Source organism: Notechis scutatus, chromosome 9, assembly GCF_049901735.1.
Source record: "Notechis scutatus isolate UNSWTSFEM ecotype Mainland chromosome 9, rNotScu1.2, whole genome shotgun sequence".
Classification (NCBI taxonomy): Eukaryota; Metazoa; Chordata; class Lepidosauria; order Squamata; family Elapidae; genus Notechis; species Notechis scutatus.
In genome coordinates this window covers 18,458,374-18,482,657 of record NC_142017.1, presented here as the reverse complement: position 1 = coordinate 18,482,657, position 24,284 = coordinate 18,458,374, and the positions used below count along the sequence as shown (strand labels likewise).

General features: G+C 43.1%; 1 protein-coding gene across 2 annotated transcripts in view; it reads left to right on the top strand.

Moving 5' to 3' along the window:
• The window catches only part of GNAO1 (G protein subunit alpha o1), a 213,336-nt gene that overhangs the window by 89,208 nt on the left and 99,844 nt on the right, over window positions 1–24,284 (top strand). For both annotated transcript variants that reach the window (XM_087971687.1, XM_026672093.2), the window contains exon 3: window positions 15,582–15,723. In XM_087971687.1, coding sequence (XP_087827813.1) covers window positions 15,582–15,723 — 142 coding nt within the window. The remainder of the gene's footprint in view (window positions 1–15,581; window positions 15,724–24,284) is intronic.

Sequence of the window (24,284 nt, the reverse complement as noted above, 5' to 3'; positions counted from 1 at the left end):
ACCTTGTGAGTTTGCCTTCTTTTCTTAACCAAAGAAAAACTAATCATAAGTTTAATGATGGAAAGAATTGGAAATAAACAGCAAAAAAAAACCTAAATTTTGATCTTAAAAAGTTATAAATAAATTCAGAATCTAATAAATTTGCAATATTGAAGACTTTTACTATAAGATTTTGGAAATAATTGTATAGAATATACAGCTTTTTGTGGGAACCTAATTGTTTTGTCTGTCTTAAGTCTAAAAGAGATTTAGAATGTATGGTTTTAGAAATTGGACACTAGAGGGGACTAAAGATTTTAGGCAGAACAGGAAAAGGGGGGAGTATAAATTCGCTTTTGTTTTTGGTTAAGAGGGGATTTATAAAATGAAACAAAAATGTGAACATTTGAAATATCCAGGAGATTTTCAAAGAATGGACCCATAAATTAGTAACTACAATGTGAGCAATGTCAGTTATGATATCTGTGGATATGAATAGATTATGTCCTAAAGATGTTAATGAAGGAATGACAGGTGTGAAACAAATTTTGCCTGAAATATTAGAAACAGAAATACTGGATAATGCAAAAAGGATGGATTATAAGACAGAGGAAGCAGCTAAAGCAGAGACACAAATGACAAGCCAAGAGAATGACCTAGATAAGGTTTCCTAAAGGATATACAAAAGAAGTTGGTTAAAGCTTTGAAAATAAAATCTGCTAAGAACCACGGAGGTGTATTGGGGCACAACCTATCTATTCCATACTCTCCATATGGCACATCTAGCATGATGATTTTTAAAAATCCACATTAATCTTGACTTTATCATACCACAAATATCCATGCCACCCAAATGTCAAGTCATGTCCTTCTATCTCCCAAAGCCTTCTATATCCCAGCATTTATCCTCTCTTTCATCCAAACCAAATTGTGCAAAACACAATTTCAAATCAAGTAAATCCAATCCTTTCTCTTTTCTTTATGTCTTGCAACACTTTATATTTAATGCATTGTTTCCCCTACTGCATAAATATAAGTATATCCTTTTGCCTTTATCTTTAAATGGGGCATCAGTTTTCAAAATAGGTGTTGACCAGAACAAAACCATCATTCTAGGCAGGGCATTCATTTTCATCTCCCCAGCAATGATATTTGTAGTTTCTCCCATCTTAACATGGTTTTCTTTTTTTTTTAGAAAAAAATCTTCATTCCATGTCTTAACGTAGTTGTTTTGAAATGAGATACAATTTGTATTCGTCATAGTGATAGCTAGATGTTTTATTTGTTTTTCAATCTCAAAACCTGTTTTACTCATCAGTTCCAATCCTCTATTTTCTTGTGTTTGTTAACATCTTCATCTTGTGTTTATTGGTCTGAAAACTCACTAATGTACCAAATTCCCATTTTTTTCTCCATTAATGCTTCAATTCAGTGGTGGTATTCAAAAAAATTTTTTACTACCGGTTCTGTGGGTGTGGCTCAGTGGGCATACCTTGGTGGGCGTGGCAGGGGAAGGATACTGCAAAATCCCATTCCTCCCCACCCCACTAACCGGCTTTCCAGCTCCGTTCTCCTGTGCAGGGCAACCAAAGAAGACCCAGCCGATCAGCTGGGACTCAGGAGTCAGAGAATAGATGGAGGCGGGGCCAGTCGGAGGTGGTATTGGCTGGTTCTCCAAATGACTCAAAATTTCCGCTTTCGGTTCTCCAGAACTGGTCAGAACCTGCTGAATACCACCTCTGCTTCCAAGCTTTCAGACTTGGGAAGAGCCCATCTTCAGGGAACTTTGGAACAAGCTTGGAAGACAAAACCTCTGGAGCCAGACTGGGTCCTGCAACATTATCCTGGGATACGTATATCTGCCTTCACTCGTGAAGATAGCCTGTGTTTGCAGTTTCCCTTGGAGTTTGCTATTACGCTGCCTAAAATCCCCTCTGATAAAAGCTTTATTTATGTTGGAGAGCAACTGACCCAGTTGGGAGGAAGGGGTCAAACAGTGAATTAGTCTGAAGTCGTTATGTAAGCACAAGAGTTTTCTTTCGTGAGTTTTGAGGCAGGCCTGACATTAGGTCTGAATGCCTATGAACCTTATCTGGTCTTTCCCGTGGGCAAGCGGCCAGTCTGGGAACATTCCTGTGAAATAGGCATTGAGCAATAATTTGGTTTGATTATCCACACCTCACAACTTGCTTCCCAAACTGTTCTTAAATCAGTACCTTTGTCTAAATTATTATTATTTTTTAACAAAGGGTTTTTTAATAAATGAATCTCTGGAGAAATTTCAGCTCAAGGCCAGTAAGAAAGAGGTCATGATAATAATCCCCGCATACATCTTTTCTTTAGAAGCTTTGTTTATCTTTAATTTTTAATGTTCATTTCAAGGAAGTCAAGATTTTCTTTTCTCTCTTTTGTTCTTTGAGTACAGCCCGAAAGCTTTTTTTTAATTGGAACCGTGGTGTTATAGAAATGGCTAGTATATATTATTATATAAAAGTACAAAGCTGAGGTTTCATGTTATTGTCTTATTCTACTGCACCAAAAGGAGTCAGAAGTCAATGCTTTTTCCCCCTTCTACCCTAGATTTTTCTGCCCCTTTCCCTCCCCTATTGTACCTTTATTTTCATTTTTCTTTTTTCTTTTCTTTGTCTTTTTGTATTTTATGCTTTGATAAACTAAAATCAGAACCGTAAGAGCAGCATAAACAGATCCATGCATTTATACAGCGTTTGCCGAGTGGCTACTTAGCATGCAGATTCTGTCCCTCTGAATCTCCTGGGTGAAGAATTCTTTCCACCATCTGAGAACTGAAGATTCTGATGAGTTCAGAGGATATTTTAAGAGAGAAACAGATGAGGCTGTTTGGTGTTCAAAACAGGTTGATTGTTGCTGACGTTGCATCAGAAACCTGATGTAACACAGAGGGACTGGTGGTAAATAGGACACGCTGGTAAATACCTGATGCCACCTTGTCTTCTGCTTTGAAGGTCTACCGTGAACTTCTCCCAACCTGTAGACCTCCATGGATCTTATATTTCACTTCCCATTTCATATGGCTGCTGGAAGAAATGGTACCACGGAAATTTGAGAGCTTCTGATGATACCATCTGTATACGCCCAATAGTTACAAAGACCTTGAGTGCTACATAGCTAGCTCATGCTTAACAGAATGACAGAGTTGGGAGGGACCTTAGAGGTCTTCTAGCAGGAGATCCTAAACCAAGAGTGAATGCAGCATTGCAGACTAACTCACTGGTCATTCCAAGAGAACGGCTCAGGGTTGACTCAGCCTTCCATCCTTCCAAGGTCAATAAAATGTGGACCCAGATTGTTGGGGGAAATACGCTGACTCTGTAAACCACTTAGAGAGGGCTGTAAAGCACTGTGAAGTGGTATATAAGTTTAAGTGCTACTGCTATTCCAGACTAATATTCAGTGTTTTCTTTAAAACCTCGAGTGATGGAGCACCCACAATTTCTGGAGACAAGCCATTCCACTGATGGATTGTTCTAACTCCCAGGAAATTCCTCCTTAGTTCTAGGTTGCTTCTCTCCTTGATTAGTTTCCCTCCATTGATTCTTTTCCTATCTTCCGGTGCTTTGGAGAATAGGTTGACCCCCTCTTCTTTGTGGCGGCCCCTTAGATATTGAAACACTGCTATAATGTCACCCCTAGTCGTTCTCATCATCAAATTAAACATACTAGACATACGTTGATTTATTTTAGGGACCCTCCAAGTCAAGCTAGGTGGCAGCATCAAACCAATATTGAGTGATCTCCAGAAATAAGTGTCGCTAAATCTGATTTGTACTTGGATGAAACATTACTGAAAATACCAGACTTCTAAGCTAGATTAGGAAGTAAAAAATAACATCTTGACAGATGGCAGTAGGAAACCACATCTGTAATAGTGCCAAGAAAACTTCCTGATTTCATCCTCTAAGGCAGGGGTCCCCAACCACCGGGCCGCGGACCGGTACCGGTCCGTGGAGCACTCTTTACCGGGCCGCAAAGAAAAAAATTAAAAAAATGGCGGCTTTCTTCGCCTTCGGTGAATGCTGCTGGGATCGGGATCAAGGACACAAATGAAAGAAGGGGAGGGAGGAAGCAACCGAAGCCTGTCCTTCTCTGGGTCAGCTCTCTCAGTCGCTCTCTCGCTCCTCCACCAGCCTAGGAAGAAACTGCTTCAAAGAAGCCGGGGGTGGCTTTTCCTGTCGCCGCAGCTTCCCGGAGCGCCCGTTTCACCCTCCGTTCTGCCTGCCTGCCTGTCTGGTTGTTTAGGAGCAGCTTCGCTGAGAATAATAACTATTCGCCTTTTTTATCAGCCGAAGCTGCTCCGAAACGAAGAAGGCAGGCAGGCAGGCAGGTAGAACGGAGCACTGTGGATTGAACTGCGAGCGGGCGGGCGGGCGGGGTGGGGGTGAAACGGGCGCTTCGGGAAGCTGTGGCGACAGGAAAAGCCACCCCCGGCTTCTTGGGCTGCTGGAGGAGCGAGAGCGACTGAGAGAGGAACGAGGCAGACACCTGAGGGAGGGAGGGAGGGAGACACCTGAGGGATGGGGCTGAGGGAGGCAGGGCCGAGGCGCTCCTGAACTTGGTGGTTTGCTGGCAGACGTTTATTACCCGACTAGGTAACAACATCAGATGTTACCTAGTCAGGTAATGAAACGTCTGCAAGCAAACTACCAAACTCGGATTCTCTCCCCCCTCCTTGAAAAATGTTTCTGCTTGAAACCGGTCCCTGGTACAAAAAGGTTGGGGACCACTGCTCTAAGGGACAAACTCAATTGGACAACATCTTCTACTGGATGGAGTCCTTACTCAACAGCAGAAGAAGGCTTGATTAAGGGCTTTAACCAATGTTTATATTTTCTTAGGAGTCTGAATTGCTGTTCTCAGAGAATGGCATTAAATGTTGCACCTTATGATTCTTGACTCTTGATGAATGTATCTTTTCTTTTATGTATACAGAGAGTATTTGTACCAAGACAAATTCCTTGTGTGTCCAATCACACTTGGCCAATAAAGAATTGTGTGTGTGTGTGTGTGTGTATGTATGATATAGATAGATATATAGATATAGACATAGACATAGATATAGATATAGATGTTTTCTTAAGTTTTCGTGGGTATCTATATGTATGGTATTCAGTTTGTTCGGTATTTTCCCTACGTCATTATAGTTGTGCTTTTAAAAGTTGTAGCAACGTTTCGGCAGAATCTCATCTGCCCTCATCAGGCTTGTGTACAGACGAACCCAATACACAAGCCTGATGATGGGAGATGAGATTCTGCCAAAACGTTGCTACAACTTTAAAAGCACAACTATAATGACGTAGGAAAATACCCGAACAAAGCTGAATACCATACATACACACACACACACACACACACACACACACACACATACATACATACATACATACATACATACAGTACATATCTCTGTGTCAGGGTTCCGATGGATGCCCTAATTAACTCATGAACCTTGAGCCAAGTTTCAAAAGAAATCCAATTATTTATTAGGAGCAGCATGTTGGCACTTTTCCCAAGTACAGTGTGGCTGTGCCCTATATAATTTACTGCCCACCTATGACCCTGTTTACCCCCACCTCCCAGGGTGTGTCATAAATTACATTCTCCAGTGAGGCACTTTCCCAGGCTGTGGAAAACACATCTAGCCAGCTGGGCTTGGTAACCTGGGACACAATCTGGAGAAAGGTTTGTGTGGAATGTTCTTCTGGTCACAGCAACTGAACTGCTGCGTCAGATCTCCCCTCCCGCTCCTCGAGAGCCAGCCAGGAATGCTTTATGAGTTGAAAGGTTGTTTTATGATCAGTTCTGTCAGAAATGGAAAAGACTTTGCATAGATGGGCTTCCCTATGCCACAGTTCCTTATATGTCCATCCTCAGGAATGGGCAGGAATGTGATTTCCTGTCCCCGCAAATCGCAATTAGTGTATGTTGGAAGTGGAGTTCTTGATTCATGCTGAGCCTCGTGGCATTCAGCATTTGGGGATGGAGAATTTTGCGTCGTGGGGTCAGAATGATGGATTAATCAGGGTGTCAAACTCGCATCATCATGTGACGTATCGTGACTTTTTGCCCCTTCGCTAAACCAGGCATGGGCATGGCCAGCGTGTGAACCATCTGGCCCGTGGGCTGTGAGTTTGACAGCCCTGGATTAGATGGATCTTTAGCTTTCAAAGAACTTCAGAGCCGTTCTGGTGTTCTCAACTCCTCATATCCAAGGCTAGCACTCTCCAACCTGTGGCGCTTACACCCCCTTTACAGCTTTGGAGAGCATGAAGTTAGGAAAATCCTCTTGATTGCAACCCAGAATAACATTGGAAGGGACCTTGGAGGTCTTCTAGTCCAACCCCCCCCCTGCTCAAGCATTCCAGACAAATGGCTGCCCAGTCCTTCTTGAAAACCTCCAGTGATGGAGCCCCTACAAACCCTTCCACTGGTTAATTGTTCCCACAAGTGAGGAAATTTCTCCTTAATTCTAGGTTGCTTCTCTCCCTTGGTCAGTTTCCAACCATTGCATTCCATCCAAAGTCAAATAATTACAAAATGGTTTCCCTGTTGCTAAAAAAGACTTCTATTTCTCTCTGTGTTGAGCACCTTAGCGTATTTTAAATCTGTTCTTGATTTTTCTGAATCCTTTCCATCTTTTTAGGGGATCAGCCCTATGAGCTTTGAAAGAGGACAGCTGGGCCCTTCGGCCATTTATATCCCACTCCTTAACAAAGACTCTCTGATCAGAACATTGCTTGCTCTCATGAACGGCGGTTTTCCTTTGTTTCTCTTTTGGAAAATGCATATTGAGGGACAATAGGATCCAGCTGGGTCTTCCCCCACCCAGATCTTCAGATAGTCTACTCCATCAGCTAATAATAAGCAGAGCCTGGTACTTGCTGCTCTTAACTCTTGTGGCAGTCTGGCCAGACATGTCATGAATGCAGATGAGCGCATCAAGGAGCTTTGATTTCTCTTGTGAGAGCAAACCTTTCGACATTCATGCAAAGCGTGGCTGGAACCGCTGTCTGTATTTTAATCTTTGCTTGCTTTGAAGGCATCGTCTCACACCTTGATCTGATCAGCTTCCAAAGCTGATAAGGCCTCCAGACTTCGACTGGTTCTTGGTGTCTCCTTTTTCCAATTTCCTGCTCTCGTTTTAGGCCTGCTTCACAAACCTTCCTGAAATTTTGACTCAAAATAGCAGCCTGCTAAGGCAGGAAAACTTTATATCATTTCAGGCAAATGGCTGTCCAGTCTCTTCATAAAAACTTCCAGTGTTGGAGCGTTCACAACTTCTGGAGGCAGGTTGTTCTACTGATTAATTGTTCTCACAGTTAGAAAATTTCTTCTTAGTTCTAGGTTGCTTCTCTCCTTGTCTTCTGATTCTTAGGAAAATAGATTGACTCCCTCTTCTTTATGGCAGTCCCTTAGATATTAGATATTGGAAGATTAGATATTGGATTCATGTCAATATAATATGACTGTGCATCTTTCTGCAGCCTGATTAGGCAGAAAATTAGTGAATGGCTGTCAGACCTGCCACCACTTAAACTTCTAAATAGAAAAATGATCCTTGCTCCATTTGCTGACAAAGGTATAGTTTGATTAGAATGGAATGGAATGGAATGGAATGGAATGGAATGGAATGGAATGGAATAGAATAGAATAGAATAGAATAGAATAGAATAGAATAGAATAGAATAGAATAGAATAGAATAGAATAGAATAGAATAGAATAGGATTCTTTATTGGCCAAGTGTGATTGGACACACAAGAAATTTGTCTTGGTGTAAATGCTCTCAGTGAACATAATAGAATAGAATAGAATAGAATAGAATAGATAGAATAGAATAGAATAGAATAGAATAGAATACTTTATTGGCCAAGTGTGATTGGACACACAAGGAATTCGTCTTGGTGTAAATACTCTCAGTATACATAAAAGAAAAGGTACATTCATTAAGAATCAAGAATCATAACGTACAACACTTAATGATAGTCATAGGGTACAATCAACAAGTCAATTGTCTTGCAATAATGCATAGTCAGAACTGAGAATCGCATGCTACAATCCCCAAGTTCAACTCTTCCCTCCCATAACTGCCTCCCATCTCTGACCCCCTCCCTCTATGACCAGGTTTAAGCAAGATGTTTTCAAAAATGGTCACTTCAATTGAAGTTTGGTATGCAACTACCTTCTTCTCCCAGCTGCCTGACCTTGAGGCAGCACCTCAGGGAGATACGGAGGTTAGTTTCATTTCCCCACCAAGCTTACCCCATCCCATCCTCACCTTCCAGAGTTCAGGGCAGACAGCCAGTATTAGTGCGTGGTAGTGAGGTAGTAAGCGTAAGGTGGAAGCTAACATATGGCATTGCAGAGGCTCAAGGCAGCTGGGAAGGGGCTTAGGTGGAAACAATGATGGTGGAGGGAGAGTCGATATCAAGAAAACGAGAGAAGCATGCCACCTGTCAGCCTTCAAGACTCCTTTTCTTTCGTTCGCTATCTTTTTGGCTGTCATAGTAACGGGGGGAGGGTGAAATAATTGGGCTTTGTGGGGATGGGAAATGTGCTGGAGGTTTTAGAGAGCGAAAAATATAATTTGGGGAAAACTTTATTGTTTATGCCTGCCTGCTTGTTTACTGCGCAACTGTAGCTCTTTATCAAACCAGGCCAAGGTCAATGGCCATATCTCTGTATCACCACCTGAAGATGCTCCACATGACATTATACAGATCTTTGATTGGATGGGGTGTTTGAACTATGGTGGGTGGGAACGTTGCCATCACTTTGTATATGTTTTTTTTTTTTGCGCGTAAATCCTCAGATCTCGAATTTATTTGATGCTACCACTTGATTTCCATTAAAAGTTCCTTTCCTTTATAACAATGGAGTCTGAGAGTGTCTTTCTTGGATTTTGAACCAAAATCCATCTGACACCCCCTTTGGCTTATGATTTTCTTCTTTTTCCAAATCCCCTTGGGTGTAATATGTCACAGCCTTGTTATCGCCTTGTTCCCTTCCCAAATCATTTATTTGTCCTCACAGGTCAAACGATCATGTCACTGCAATCCAGCTATGCCCCCCGGGCTCCAAGATATTAAATAAAAGGGCTACCAGCTGGAATGGCTTTGGAGTTGAGGAAATAGATACATATTACTCCCATCAGGGAATGGTCTCATAAATTCAAAGTTAGCAAGGCTCAGTCTAAGACCTACCCATCTCTAAAAATCTCAAGTAAGGCTCTTAGGGCTTCTGCAAACATTATTTTTATTGGTTGTTTTTCATGCGATGGAAAGCAAACATGATTTACTAAGTCTGCATTACTATTACTATTTCTATTAATCAGTGGTGGTATTCAAAAAAATTTACAACCAGTTCTATGGGCGTGGCTTAATGGACATGGTGTGGCTTGGTGAGTGTGGCAGGAAGAAGGATACTGTAAAATCTCCCTCCCTCCCCCCCCAGTAACCTGCTTTTCAGCTCCGTTCTCCTGTGCAGGGCAACCAAAGAAGAGCCAGCCAATCAGCTGGGACTTGGGAGGCAGAGAATAGATGGTGGCAGGGCCAGTCAGAGGCGGTATTTGCCAGTTTTCCAAACGACTCAAAATTTCCGCTACCAGTTCTCCAGAACTGGTCAGAAATGGCTGAGTACCTCCTCTGCTATTAATCCTCCCATCCTTCCTTTCACCCAAATAAATACAGTAAGTAAGTAAATAAACAAAGGGAGAGGAAAAAAGTAGAAAGGGGAAGGGAAGAGCTCAGCAAGAGAAGGAGACAGCAGATCTGGGAAATTAGATCTTTGTCTCTACTGTTGCAGAGTTAGATTTGAATCCGTGTTCAATAACCCTGGTGCCTCCAGAAGGAATGAGAACTGTTGATCAGTTACCTTCCAAAGTCCCAGATGATGTGGGGGTGATGGGAGCTGGAAGGGGCCAATCAGGAAAATGGCAGACTGCATTGAAAGAGAACATTGTCAGATAAATCTGAACATTGATAGAAGAGAATATTTGTGGCTCTGGGTTGAACTCTGATGATGTTACCTAGTTTGGTAATGAAATGTCTGCATCAGAGGTGGTCTTCAGCAGGTTCTGACCAGCCCTGGAGAACCAGGTAGTGGAAATTTTGAGTAATTTGGAGAACCAACAAATCCTACCTCTGACTGGCCCCGCCAACCCCATCTATGCTTTGCCTCCCATTGAGTCCCAGCTGATTGGCTGGGTCTCCTTTGGTTGCCCTGCACAGGAGAATGGAGCTGGAAAGCAGGTTAGTGGGATGGGGAAGGAATGAGGATCCTTCCCCTGCCATGCCCACTAAGCCACACCCACCAAGCCACACAACACCCACCAAGCCATGCCCACAGAACCGGTAGTAAAAAAAATTGAATCCCACTACTGGTCTGCATGAAAATCACCAAGGACCCCATAGTCCTCCTCCTCTTCCTCCTCCTCCTCCTCTGGTAATGAAATATCTTCAAGGAAACCACCAAGCTCAGAAAACATCAAGGACGCCACAAACCTTAACATGCGCTTCATGATAGGAATTCACCGATCTTGGTGCCCATGTCTCCTCCCTCTCCCCAAAGCCTGTGCATGGATTTGTTTTGCTTCATTCCCCCATGGGGTGGTTGCAGGCCCAGATACCGCCTCCTGTTTGTACCAACTTGTAGTTGCCTCCTGCAATCCAACTGTTTCCTCCTTTAAATGAAAAATTGCCAATGAGTCCAAGTTGCTGCTACAACTGGCTTCACCTGACCAAATCCTGTGGTTGTTGTTGTTGTTGTTGTTGTTGTTGTTGTTGTTGTTTTATTTCAAAAAGAAAATGGAAAATAAGGCAGAAGAAGCCACAGTGTGATTTATAGCTACACAATTTGCCTCCAGGGCCAAAGCAAACTTATTGCCTCGACCCTCCTAGGGTGTTTGCAAGCTGTAAAAAGGTTTATCCAGTTTATCCGAAGGGATGATCCCGCTGTTCTGCTCAGCCCGATGTTTTTTTTCTCTCTCTTATTTTTGCAAGGTTGGGGTGAGGATAGAAAGAGGATTTTTGCTCTGTTTTGGGTTTGGTTAATACCCCAGAGTTCATCAGCTCTGCCCAATGTTTCCCGCCTTCACTCAGATGACATACGGGAAATTAAACATTGGGCTAAAGAATTGGAAGAATTGATTTGGATGGCAACACACACAGCAAAGAGCCTGTTTGAAATGTGTGTGCATTCTAAACACCACACACACGCACACAAACACACACAGGTTATGTCTAATGCAGAATTGATTTACATTTTTAAAGTGCAAATTGAGGTATACACAATACATACAGAACTGAATAACAAATAAAAGAAATTAATCATACCATATTATTGAGTACCCTGCTTAGAAGGAAGGAAGGAAGGAAGGAAAGAAGGAAGGAAGGAAGGAAGGAAGGAAGGAGGAGGGAGATGGGAAGAAAAGGAAGGAAGGAAGGAGCGATATGGGAAGAAAAGGAAGGAGGGAGGGAGGGTGGAAGGATGGAAAAAAGGAAGCAAGGAACTCAACAATTTCATCATGATCTTTGCATGAATGTTAAGACAGTTCAGGAAATCTAAGGGGCACTTCTATGCTTTTCTAAAAAGCAAATATTTGTTCCAGAATTTGTGAGAAATAAAAAATGCATCTTTCTTCTATATATCCAGCACAATGGCCTGTTTCAAATGTGCGTTTTTTTCATATCTTGATGTCTGAGGACTAGAAATTGGATAGCCATGTTTTGTGGAATCACACATTTGAGATTTTTTTTCTGGACAAGGTTCTGCTAATAATAAATAGGTCTATTGCATCCAAAGCTGTTCTAGTGTATGACAAACTGCTCAAGGCGGAGAGAAATTTGCGTCACCGGCAGCCTTATTCCTCTTGCTAGCAAGAAACCATGCTGAATTCCTAGCTGGATTCCCACACCACACTTAATTAGACCAGTGAAGGTGCAAAGGGATTTTGCCTTTAAAACTCCTTTCTGGAACAACTGGGAGATTTCCTTCCTTCCTCTGTCCCTCCCTCCCACTCTTCCCTCCCTCCCTCCCTCCTCCCTCCATTCCTTCCTTCCTCCATCCCTCCCTCTCTCCCTCCTTTCTTCTCTCCTTCCTTCCTTCTTATCTCCTTCCTTTTTTCCTCCCTCCCTCCCCCTCCCTTCCTTCCTTCCATCCTCCCTCCATTCCTTCCTTCCTCCGTCCTTCCCTCTCTCCCTCTTTCCCTCTCTCCTTCCTTCCTTCTTCTTATCTCCTTCCTTTTTCCTCCCTCCCCCTCCCTTCCTTCCTTCCATCCTCCCTCCTCCATTCCTTCCTTCTTCTCTCCCTCCTCCTCTCTCCATTCCTTCCTTCCTCTGTCCCTCCCTCTCTCCTTCTTTCCCTCTCTCCTTCCTTCTTCTTATCTCCTTCCTTTTTCCTCCCTCCCCTCCCTTCCTTCCTTCCATCCTCCCTCCCTTCCTTTCTTCCTCCGTCCCTTCTTCTCTCCCTCCCTCCCTCCCTCGCTCCTTCCTTCATTCCTTCCTCTCCTCCTCTGTTTTCTCCCCTCCCTCCCTCTTTCCCTTTCTTTTGTTCCTACTAGCTCAGCTAAGCAAGGATGTTCGTGCAACACAGATAAAAAAGCAATGCAGCTTCAATCCCCCAACTGCAACCTCCATATTACTTTCTGGACCTTTCCTTGCAAAGCCCTTGTTACCAATACCTGTACCAGTCAATTGCAGAGCCTCAATGTGTGTTCTGATGTTCTGTGAAAAATCTATTTTAATATTTAATGACCCAAATCTCAGACTATCACCAGATCTCAGGAGATTCCAGTGTTATTACAGGACAGCTGAGAGGCGAGTTTGCCAAATTCTCACCAAATGTGAAATCTCTTGAGATTTGAGCCATGCTTAATTTTTTTTAAATCATTATTACACATGGATTATTGTCTACCAGCTGCCTGAAAAGGCACCTCCCCTTCCCATAAAGTTTTATGTACCAAAGGTGAGAAATAATACCTCTTAATCATTTATGTGTATATTTTTTTCCTGAGGAATTCCTAACCAGGAGCTCCAAGCCTTTATTTTTATTTCTGTACTGAACGCCTTTGATGCCAGCTCTGCTTTCTGTCCACCTTCAACTGTTATGAAGTCTTTGAGTTCCTCTAGAGAAAAGCTGGCAAAATATCATGGGATCTGGAGCCACACTGATTGTTTATCAATGCTTATTACCTCTCTCCTTTAGCTGCTAATTTCCCCTAAGGGTTGGGCAGAGGAGGATCAGAGGCCCTGAGGAGCAAGGAGAAGCAGGAGGAAGAGAGATAAACAACATAGCAAGAAAGAGCAGAGATGGGACGTAGTTGTCCCTCCTCGCTTTCTTTGCAGTTGGCCAGTTGGTCTTTCTGAATGTCCAGGGGAGACTGTCCCTAATGACTGCAGTGCAGATGTTTCTGCAAACAGGTGGGGGACCCTAATGGTTGAGAATTTGGGAGTCTGCAGTTGGCACATGCCTGGTGAATGTCAGACTTCAGAGCCATCTTAGGTTGCTTTGACGGAGCTAGCCCGAATCCTATGATGGACCAGAGTTATTGTGTATGAGATAGGGAGTGCTTCTGGGTTGAAAGGATTAGCCGGTGACATCACTGTCACCCTGGGTATGATGTCACCAACTAATCCTGGGTATAGTCCCCCTTTGGGGGATCCTTTCATGTCCCCAAGGGACACGGTGGCTCAGAGGCTAAGACTCTGAGCTTGTCGATCAGAAAGGTCGGCAGTTTGGTGGTTTGAATCCCTAGCGCTGCATAACGGAGTAAGTTCCCGTTCTTTGCCCTAGCTTCTGCCAACCTAGCAGTTCGAAAGCACGTAAAAAATGCAAGTAGAAAAATAGGGATGCCTTTAGCGAGAAGGTAACAGCGTTCCGTGTGCCTTTGGCGTTTAGTCATGCCGGCCACATGACCATGGAGACATCTTTGGACAGCGCTGGTTCTTCGGCTTTGTAACGGAGATGAGCACTGCCCACTAGAGCCAGAAACGACTAGCACGTTTGTGCGAGGGGAACCTTTACTTTTACCTTCATGTCCCCATCAAGAGCTGGAGGAAAGGACAAGAGCTCAACCCCGCCCCATGGCAGCTCTTGGGTTTCGAACATGGGTTTCCTCACCTCCTGCCCAGCGTTCCAACACACTCGAGCCTCCGTGCTCCTAGGGAGCCAAATAAGTCTTGTGAACAAATCAACTAACTAACTTATAAGGGAACCACTGTCCTTTTCGGATGAGGAGGGCTCAAAGATTGCTTCCGATTTTTTTTGCCCCAATGGGTCACTGGAAATGGTGGATGGGGCAACCGTAACCTTTGTGTTTTCTACTGGACTTCTTTGGGTCACTTTGCAACTTGTGTGGCTGCTCACGCTGCTTTTTTTATTTTTTTATTTTTCAAAAATACCCACTGGAGATCTTCCCTTCTGGTATCTCCCTTGGCTTCAGGAAAATCCAAAGGAGCAAGAGACGTTGTAGAGCACAAAGAGGAGGAGGAGGAGGTTGTTGTTGAAAACAGAACATTTGTGCGCATCCTTAGCCACGCCATAATGAAATAAGTGGGCCACATTCTATCCACGATAATTTTATTTGTGAACCCCTTTTGCGTGGGAGGCTTTGAGGAGGCTGAGGAAGAAATGGGGGAAATGATAAGGAACCAGTCAATGAGAGAACTAGTGTTTCTTAGCTTTGACATCTTTAAGAGGTGTGGACTTCAACTCCCATGGTGGACAGGGAATTCTGGGAGTTGGAGTCCATACCTCTTAGAATTGTCCAGGTTGAGAAAACACTGGTCAGTGCAGAAACAATGAAAGACTGATTATTGTGGGTGTGACTTGTTGAGATTATCATTAGTTGGGGTTTGTTTGGGGTAATATTATAGAAACCTAGAAATATAGAAAACTGACAGCAGAAAAAGACCTAGTAGAGTAGTCAATCAAGTCTACCCTTTGAGTTTATTTGGGGTTTTTTGTTTCCTTTTTAACTGATTAATTTATTATTTTTCAATTATTATTTTTATATTTTATTTGTTTTTATTTTATTTTTTTTAAATATATGAACCTTAAATACTGCATTTGGATTGTGTAAGTTTCTTGGACTCGAAAGATTGAAGCAGTATATCACAGAATAACAGAGTTGGAAGGGACCTTGGAGGTCTTCTAGTCCAACCCCCTGTTCAAGCAGGAAACCTCCTGTGATGGAGCACCCATTCGTTCCACTGATGTATTGCTCTCACTGTCAGGAAATTTCTCCTTAGTTCTAAGTTGCTTGATTAGTTTCCCTCCATTGCTGTTTGTCCTGCCTTTGGGTATAAATCTATGTAATTAATAAAAATAATCGTACACAAATGATTTCGTATAAAGATACATTTCTTCACCTATGAGGTTTCTTCTCTTTTCTCCTCTCCTCTCCTTCCCAAGAAATTGCAGAAGTAAATTTTGGAATCAGTTAAAAAGGGTCAGTTTGGGGCTGGTTCTGCACAACATTCATATAAGGCTCCAAGGAAACCCATTTTATTTTTGATGACGCTTTCTCTTCCTCCCTCCTAAACAAGCTCTTTGTTTTCTCCCTACCAAGGATCATCCATGAAGATGGCTTTTCCGGAGAAGACGTGAAGCAGTACAAGCCTGTGATCTATAGCAACACTATTCAATCTTTGGCAGCTATTGTCCGTGCCATGGACACGCTGGGCATAGAATATGGGGATAAGGAAAGACGGGTGAGTCACAATCTAGATAACCGTAGCAACGAAGAAGTGATTTCAGTTCATAAAATCTCGCCTGCCTCATGGTCCTCAGTGATATATTTCTTTGATGGAAAGGGCTTGAGAAGTTACTCCACCTGACCTGTCCAGCTGAATTTTATCCTGCAAGTGTATTTCTAATGCAGGGGTGTCGAACTCAAAGCCTGCAGACCGCATCTGGCCCATGAGATGTTTAGAACTGACCCACGGGGTGTTTAGATCTGGCCCACGGGGTGTTTAGATCTGGCCCACGGGGTGTTTACATCTGGCCCACGGGGTGTTTACATCTGGCCCACGGGGTGTTTAGATCTGGCCCACGGGATGTTTACATCTGGCCCGCGGGGTGTTTACATCTGGCCCATGGGATGTTTACATCTGGCCCGCGGGGTGTTTACATCTGGCCCGCGAGGTGTTTACATCTGGCCCACGGATGTTTACATCTGGCCCACGGGGTGTTTACATCTGGCCCACGGGATGTTTAGATCTGGCCCACGGGATGTTTACATCTGGCCCACGGGGTGTTTACATCTGGCCCACGGGGTGTTTAAATCTCGCCCATGGGGTGTTTGCATCTGGCCCACGGGATGTTTACATCTGGCCCACGGGATGTTTACATCTGGCCCACGGGTGTTTACATCTGGCCCATGGGGTGTTTACATCTGGCCCATGGGGTGTTTACATCTGGCCCACGGGGTGTTTAGATCTGGCCCACGGGTGTTTACTTCTGGCCCACGGGGTGTTTACATCTGGCCCACGGGTGTTTACATCTGGCCACGGGGTGTTTACATCTGGCCCATGGGGTGTTTACATCTGGCCCACGGGGTGTTTAGATCTGGCCCATGTGGTGTTTACATCTGGCCCACGGGGTGTTTAGATCTGGCCCACGGGGTGTTTACATCTGGCCCACGGGGTGTTTAGATCTGGCCCACGGGGTGTTTACATCTGGCCCACGGGGTGTTTACATCTGGCCCATGGGGTGTTTAAATCTGGCCCACGGAGCTGCCCTGGAAACAGCGAAGGACCGGTCCACAGTGCCTCTGCCAGCAAAAATGGAGCTTGGAAGGGGCATGTGTGGTCCTCCCAGGCTGGCACAGGGCTGAAGGAGACCATCGCAGCCTAAAATGGAGCTCGGGGCATTAATGTATCCCCCCCAGCCCCATCCACGCCACCACAGGTGCCGCCAACAACAAGTGACATCGATCTGGACACGTCCCCCGCCAGCCCCCCAAGGTCAAACACAACCCTGATGGTGGCCCTCAATGAAATCAAGTTTGACATCCCTGTTCTTTTTTATATATATGTTTATTCAACATTTATAAAATTAAAAACATATATATACATTTTGCAGCGTTGTTTGAGCAATAGATACACTTGTACTTTCCTTCTGATAGCGTGTTATACATTGTCATAATAACTGCTTCGTCATTTTAAACTCTATATATGCATACATATAGTTATTTACATTTATGTACACGTCACCCTTATTTTCCAAAATGTTACCAGATCATCAAATATCACCTTTTCTTTAGCCAGTCGTACCAGATATCCCAAGTTTTGTAATATTCACTGTCTTGCCTATCTTTTAACAGTTTAGTTAGTCTATCCATTTCAGCACATTCATGTATCTTATTAATTATCATATTTTCTGAAGGGGTCATGGACAAATTCCATTTTTTTGCCATTTCTGTTCTAATCGGTGCACCTTACATTATTTATTGGATACTGTAGTTTCGATAAAAAGAATATTTGTAGCTCAGGGTTGAAACGAGGGGACCTTTGCTGGCTCAGGAATTCTGGAACTTGAACTCCACATGTCGTAAAATTCCCATGGTTGCCCACCCTCGCTCTAAAGCACCAGAGATGGTATTCAGCAGGTTCTGACCAGTTCTGGAGTATCGATAGCAGAAATTTTGAGTAGTTTGGAGAACTGGCAAATCCCGCCTCTGACTGGCCCCACCCCCATCTATTCTCTGCCTCCCATTGAGTCACAGCTGATTGGCTGGGTCTTCTTTTGTTGCCCTGCACAGGAGAACGGAGCTGGAAAGCAGGTTAGTGGGGTGGGGAGGGAACGGGAATTTTGCAGTAACCTTCCCCCAGGAGTGGAAAGGAATGGAGATTTTACAGTATCCTTCCCCTGCCACACCCACCAAGCCACACCCACAGAACCGGTAGTAAAAAAATTTGAATCCTACCACTGCTCTAAAGTTTTAGCTTTCCATGGGAATGTCCAAAAACAGAAAACTGATATTTGGCATACATTCAAATTAGAAGAATCATGATATCTAGTATATTTATTTATTTGTTTGTTTGTTTGTTTGTTTATTTATTGGATTTATATTGCCACCTGTTCGCCACGGCGACTCAAGGCGGCTTACAGAATATAAAATCACACTTAAAACAGTAAAGCTAATCAGAAGAATCAAATAAATTAATATAATAAAATCACCTCCCACTTCAGTGACAGCAGATCACAGGAGCCATTTAATGGGCTCCATCCCGCTCTGGGTTCCTCAGGCCTGCTGGCAGAATATTATTCCTAGCCAAGTGACAGGCCTTCCCTCACCTTCTCTTTCAAACTTCCCTATGGCAGCAGACGGAGGTATTAATTAATTAATTTTCTAAATTAAGAATGGCACCTGTTTGTTTCACCACTATCTCCCAGTATTTTTTTTTTTTTTTTATTTTTATTTTTTTGAAAATTTTATTTGGGTTTTCACAAAAAAAAAAAAACCATAATACAAATAAAACATCTTTTTTTGAAAATAGCATGGTCCCGGGTTACACTTCTTCATACAGACACAAACTCAATTTCATGCTCACTTTTATGTTCTATTCCATATCTTATTACTGTTTTACATTTTCTACATAGTTTTTCTTCTCTCTTAATTTTCTCAATTTTATTTTAATTATCTCATCTCAATTCAAATCATTATATTTATACTTTTGTCTGTCCTGTTTCAATTTCATATTTTCTTTTCTCATTAAACAAATTTTCTCCTGTAGTTACTAATTGGAGTATGACACCTTTATATCTTTTAATTTTATCCATTCAACTCTTATTTAAGCTTCAATATATACCTTGAGGTTATAACATTCAATATAATACATAACTTCCAATCGAATTCTGCTTGGTGCATTCTTAAAATGTACACTATATTCTTAAAAAGTGATTATAAATATATGTAATTAAAAACACTCATTCCATTCCAATTCAGTTCTATCATTAATGTTCATTAAAGTCTTAACATCTTTAACATTTCTTTTCAATTAAATATCATACTTCCTTGGGAACACTTATAAGTTTTCCGTAATTAATTTTTTCCCCCCTATTTCTCTTCCCTTATATTTTATAAAGCATTAAATAATTAAAATGTTCCCATCCTTTCCTAATTCAATTCTCTCATTCATTTTATTTCATTTATTTATTAACAAACATTTCACTGGATTAGAATAACTATTTTATCCATCATTTTAATCATACATTGTTTCATATTTTCTAAAATTATTTCTATTTCTAATATAACAATACTATCTTATGTACCTTTGCAGAATCCCTTTTTCAATTAAATTTTCACCCATTATCTCTAAATAGGCCCTGTTTCTCCATATCTTGTTTCTGTCCTTTATAGCTTCTTTTCCCTCTCTTCTTCTCCCTCCCCTTTTTACCCCCTTGTCTCTCTAATTCTAATTCTCTCTTCTGTATTCCCCTCTTCTGTTGCTTTCTAATATTATACTTATTTTTCAAGTTATTATTCCTTTTCTTGGTTGTTTTTTCAAATCTTAAACTTTTAATTCTCTTTCCCCCCCTTTCCTTTTTTCCCCCCACATAAAATTACTTGCTCATTAAAGATGGCTTCTTCTTTGTCCCAGTCTTCTTGTTCTGCAGGCATTTCCTGTTGTTTCTCATAATTCCAGATCTCCATTTCTAAGAATTGAAATACGAAGCCAAAAGAACCTCTCCCTTCTTGTGCATCTTTTTTGTACTTTTTAAGTTCCATTTTCAGTTCATCTAAAAGTAGTGCCATTTTAAACACTTTTAAATAACCACCCGATTGATTTTAGTCATTCAAATGCAATAACCAAAAATCCAGAGATCAACAAATAATCCAAATACTCCCAAACTGTTTCGTCATGCTTCTTTTTTCCACTTTCTCTTCCTGGGGTTCTACTATTTTGTGGCCAAGTTTCAGTTAAAATGTATATTTTAGAAGTCTTGTTGAGGTTTTACTGTAAATTCCTTTTAATTTTTTCAGATTTTTCAAATCCCTTTTTTCCAGATCCTGCCCTTTTATTCTTTTTCTCTCCTTTCCTGCTTTTAAAAGCTTTTAAGTATCCAGAAATCTTTACTATCCCTTTGACATTTTATTTTCAGCTTAAATGTCTATTGATGTCAAAGTGGATTTTTTTTCCAATTTCTTATTTAAATCTCTTAGCTGACAGTATAGGGAAAGGGAGAGAAGAAGAAAAAACAAATCCTTTCCCTTCTTCTTTGGGAACAATGTTACTTTTTTTTAGTTTAAATTCCAGGGTACCTTAGTTGTTGCTTTTGCAGTTTAACCCAGTCAACCAAAACTTTCTTTTCTTATCTTCCTCCTGCACATTCTTTTCCGGTTGAGTTCTTCTTTGAGGTGGCCATATCTGACCACCGCTGCAACCGCCTTCGGGAAAGGGAGTATGGCCAGCTGAGGAGGAGAGATGCGGCTCTCCTCAACCCTGCAGGCAGTCTCCCCCTTCTTCACCACCTCTACGGGGTGGCTTAGCCCCAAAACCAGCCAGCTTTTTTGTTTGTTTGATTGCAAATCTCTGCATTACTCCAGAGAAGGGGGAAAGTGTGCAGGAAAAAGGATGGCAGGACCTGGGGTGGAGTGAAAGGAGGCATCAGCCTAGAATCGCTAAGTGATCTAGGTCCCACTCCTCTTGAGTGCTGTTAAATCTTATGTAATTCAAAGTAGGTGTTGACCATTGGCTGAGGAGATTCCTGTGCTCAGGCCTGTAGCAATAAATCAGCTTAGCTGAACCTTCAGTTAAGTGGACCTGGGCTTTCATGCATTTAAATTTCCCACCAGTCTTTAGCTAAACCTAAACATGGATTTGTTTGTTTATATTTCATATTTCTAAATCACCCATTTACCTCAAAGAGGAGCTCTGGGCAGTATGTCCAATAGAATATAACCGATAAATAAACCAATGTGTAAAAATTAACATCTGAAATTAAAACTTAAAATTAGGGTTTAAAATATCAACATTATAGAATAATGACGAACACTCAAAAGGAGGGGGAGATTGCTAAAATAGCCCCGTAGCATCAGATTCACAGTTGCATTAACACTAGCTTGGATTCATGCAACTAGAGTAGAAAAACCCTATTTATTGACTGTATCTGTACAGAAATGTCACAGTCTCTGTTGTCATGCTGAAAGAGACTTACTTCCGAGTAAATGCTTATAAGCTCTGTGCAATTCTTAGCTGATTTGCTGATACAGTTCCATGATCTCCTTCAGATGGCTCAGCTGCGTTCTCTAATTATGGGGGTTGTTTAGCTGTGAACTTATTCCTGGAAGCACCAATAATTATCCTCATCTTGATCCTCTATTTCTTTATTATTCCACTACAGTTTGGAGTGCAGCATTGTGCTGCGAAACAGCCATTATCCCCTGCCGTCTCTGGTGGGAATTTGAGCTTTGTGGTCTTAGCAAAGGTTTGGTACACACCTGCCCATATAAACCACAGGGTTTCCTCACCCAGCGACGGTCGAGCTCGAATGGCTTCTGACAGAACAGGTGGACTGTCCCCAGGGCATTGCCTTAGCAGCTTCAGAAAAATAATGAGCGTGGCCCTTGGCATGATGTTCTCTGAACCACTGCTGTAGACTTGCACATGCTTGACATGTCACAGAGAAGCATGAGGTCAACGCAACCTTAGGGAAAGTTGGCATTGGACCTTCTGTGTTTGGAAGGGCAAAGGAGAAGATGGTGAGATGAGTCTTCTATTGTGTGATGACCCAGGGTGGGATACAAAATAAACATAGTCACAAAAAACAGGTGAAGCCCTTTTTATTCTTTCACTTTGCTTCCAAGCTCCAAATATCCTTGACTGGAGACAAAAACACTCCCACACAAGAAGTTACAAGAAGGAGGAAATGCCATTTAAACTATAAAGAGTAAAAAACAACACAAACCAGGCAAGATAAGGGCTTGAAGACGTCCACAGATATCAGAACACACACTAGGAAGGATGCCAAACTCAGAGAGGAACAATAAAGTAGAGATATTTCCATGCTTTGTTTCCTGGCCTGTACGCATGTCCGTCCTCTTATCCAGTTTTCACAGCTGCAGCCCATGAAGAGGATCAAGGCCCTCTCCTCGCCCGTAGACCACATCTCTCCCTTATCCTTTCCTCCCTGCCCTAGGATGGAGAGGGGATGGGCCTGGGTCCTCCTCTGACTGCCCAGCTGGCCTCTGCCCTTCCCCAGCCTCCTCCACAACCTCCGGAGCCACATTTCCACTCCCTGTGGGCTGTTCCTCCTCTCCCCCAGAGTCAGTCTCCACCAGGGGCATATTGAGGGAATGTTGGTGGAGAACCTGCCGACTCCTCTTAGGTCCTCAGGCATTTTTCTGTTCCATTTCTCTGATGTTACTAGCACTAGCATTTAGATTTATATACCGCTTTATAGTGCTTTACAGCCCTCTCTAAGCGGTTTACAGAGTCAGCATATTGCATGTAATTTTTTAGGACTTTATGTCATGAAATTCCAGAGGGCAGATGGAGATAGAGGATCCACATGATGTAAGGGTGGGACCACAATTCCCATAATTCTCAGCCAGCATGAGGGGTGTGATCTCCAGTGGTGGGATTCAAAACTTTTTACTACCAGTTCTGTGGTCGTGGCTTGGTGGGCGTGGCAGGGGAAGGATACTGTAAAATCCCCATTCCCTCCCCACCCCACTAACCTGCTTTCCAGCTCCGTTCTCCTGTGCAGGGCAACCAAAGAAGACCCAGCCGATCAGCTGGGACTCGATGGGAGGCAGAGACTAGATGGGGTTGGTGGGGCCAGTCAGAGGTGGGATTGGCCGGTTCTCTGAACTACTCAAAATTTCTGCTACCAGATCTCCAGAACCGGTCAGAACCGGCTGAATACCATTTCTGGTGTTCTCTGAGCTTTCGTGCTTTCTTGCACACATTGCATTCCCCAAACTAGGAAACCTCATCAGTGAACTCCACTGCAAGAAATCAACCAACCTCAGAGAGCACCAAGGACCTCTCATTTCAACCCTGAGCTACAAATATTCTCCTTTACAGGTAGTCCTCAACTTACGACAACAATTGGGCTCAACATTTCTGTTGTTAAGTGAGACATTTGTTCAGTGAGTTTTGCCCCTTTTACAACTTTTCTTGCCCACAGCTGTTAAGTGAATCACTGCATCTGATAAGTTAATAATCCGGTTGTTAAGGGAATCTAGCTTCCCCATTGACCTCTGCTTGTCAGAAGGGGATCACATGATCTTGGGATACAGCAACGGTCATAAGTATGAGTCATTTGCCAATCATCTGAATTTTGATCCCCTGATCATGGGGATGCTGCAAAGGTTGTAACTGTGAAAAACTGTCATAAGTCACATTTTTCAGTGCTTTTGTAACTTCCAAAGGTCACTAAATGAACTGTTGTAAGTCGAGGACTATCTCTATATGTCTCAGCTAGCATGCTAGGAGCTCTGGAAGCTGCAGTCTCAATATAGGTTGAAGAAGATGGTGTAAGCCCGTGATGGCGAACCTATGGCACGCATGCCACAGGTGGCACGCAGAACCATTTGTGCGGGCACACAAGCCCCAGGCAAACTTACCTGCACTGCGCATGTGCGAAGCTCATTTTCGGTCCATTTGAGGCCTTCTTAGCCCTCCCGGAGGCTTGAGGAAAGCCTCTGCAGCCTCGGGAGGCCAAAAAATGGGCCTTCCGGAAATACTGGACATGCCCAAACGGGCCCAGAGGCTTCCTTTGAGCCTCCAGGAGGGTAAAAACAGCCTCTCCTGGGCTCCAGAGGCCCTCCGGAGGCTGAAAACGGGCACTTCCTGTATTTCCAGAAGGCCCGTTTTTCGGCCTCCTGAGCCTGCAGAGGCTTCCCTCAAGCCTTCAAGAGGGCGAAAACAGCCTCAACTGGGCCGAAAATCAGCTGGGAGGCGCGCGCATGTGCAGTGCAGATAAGCAGCGGAGGTGTTGCATGTGCATGCGCAGGGGGGCGGGGCACATTGCATTGTGGGTGCCGGCGCGCGCACACTTTTGGCACACCACAACAAAAAGGTTCACCATCACTGGTTTAAGCTATTTGGAGGGGATAACCTTATTCTGCTGTCCCAAACTGTCTCTCATTTCCAGAAGGCCTAAGGCAGGGGTGTCCAACCTTGGCAATGTTAAGACTTGTGGACTTCAACTCCCAGAATTCCTCAGCCAGCAGACCAGGGGTGTCCAACCTGCAACTTTAAGACTTGTGGACTTCAACTCCCAGAGTTCCTCAGCCAGCAGACCAGGGTGTCCAACCTTG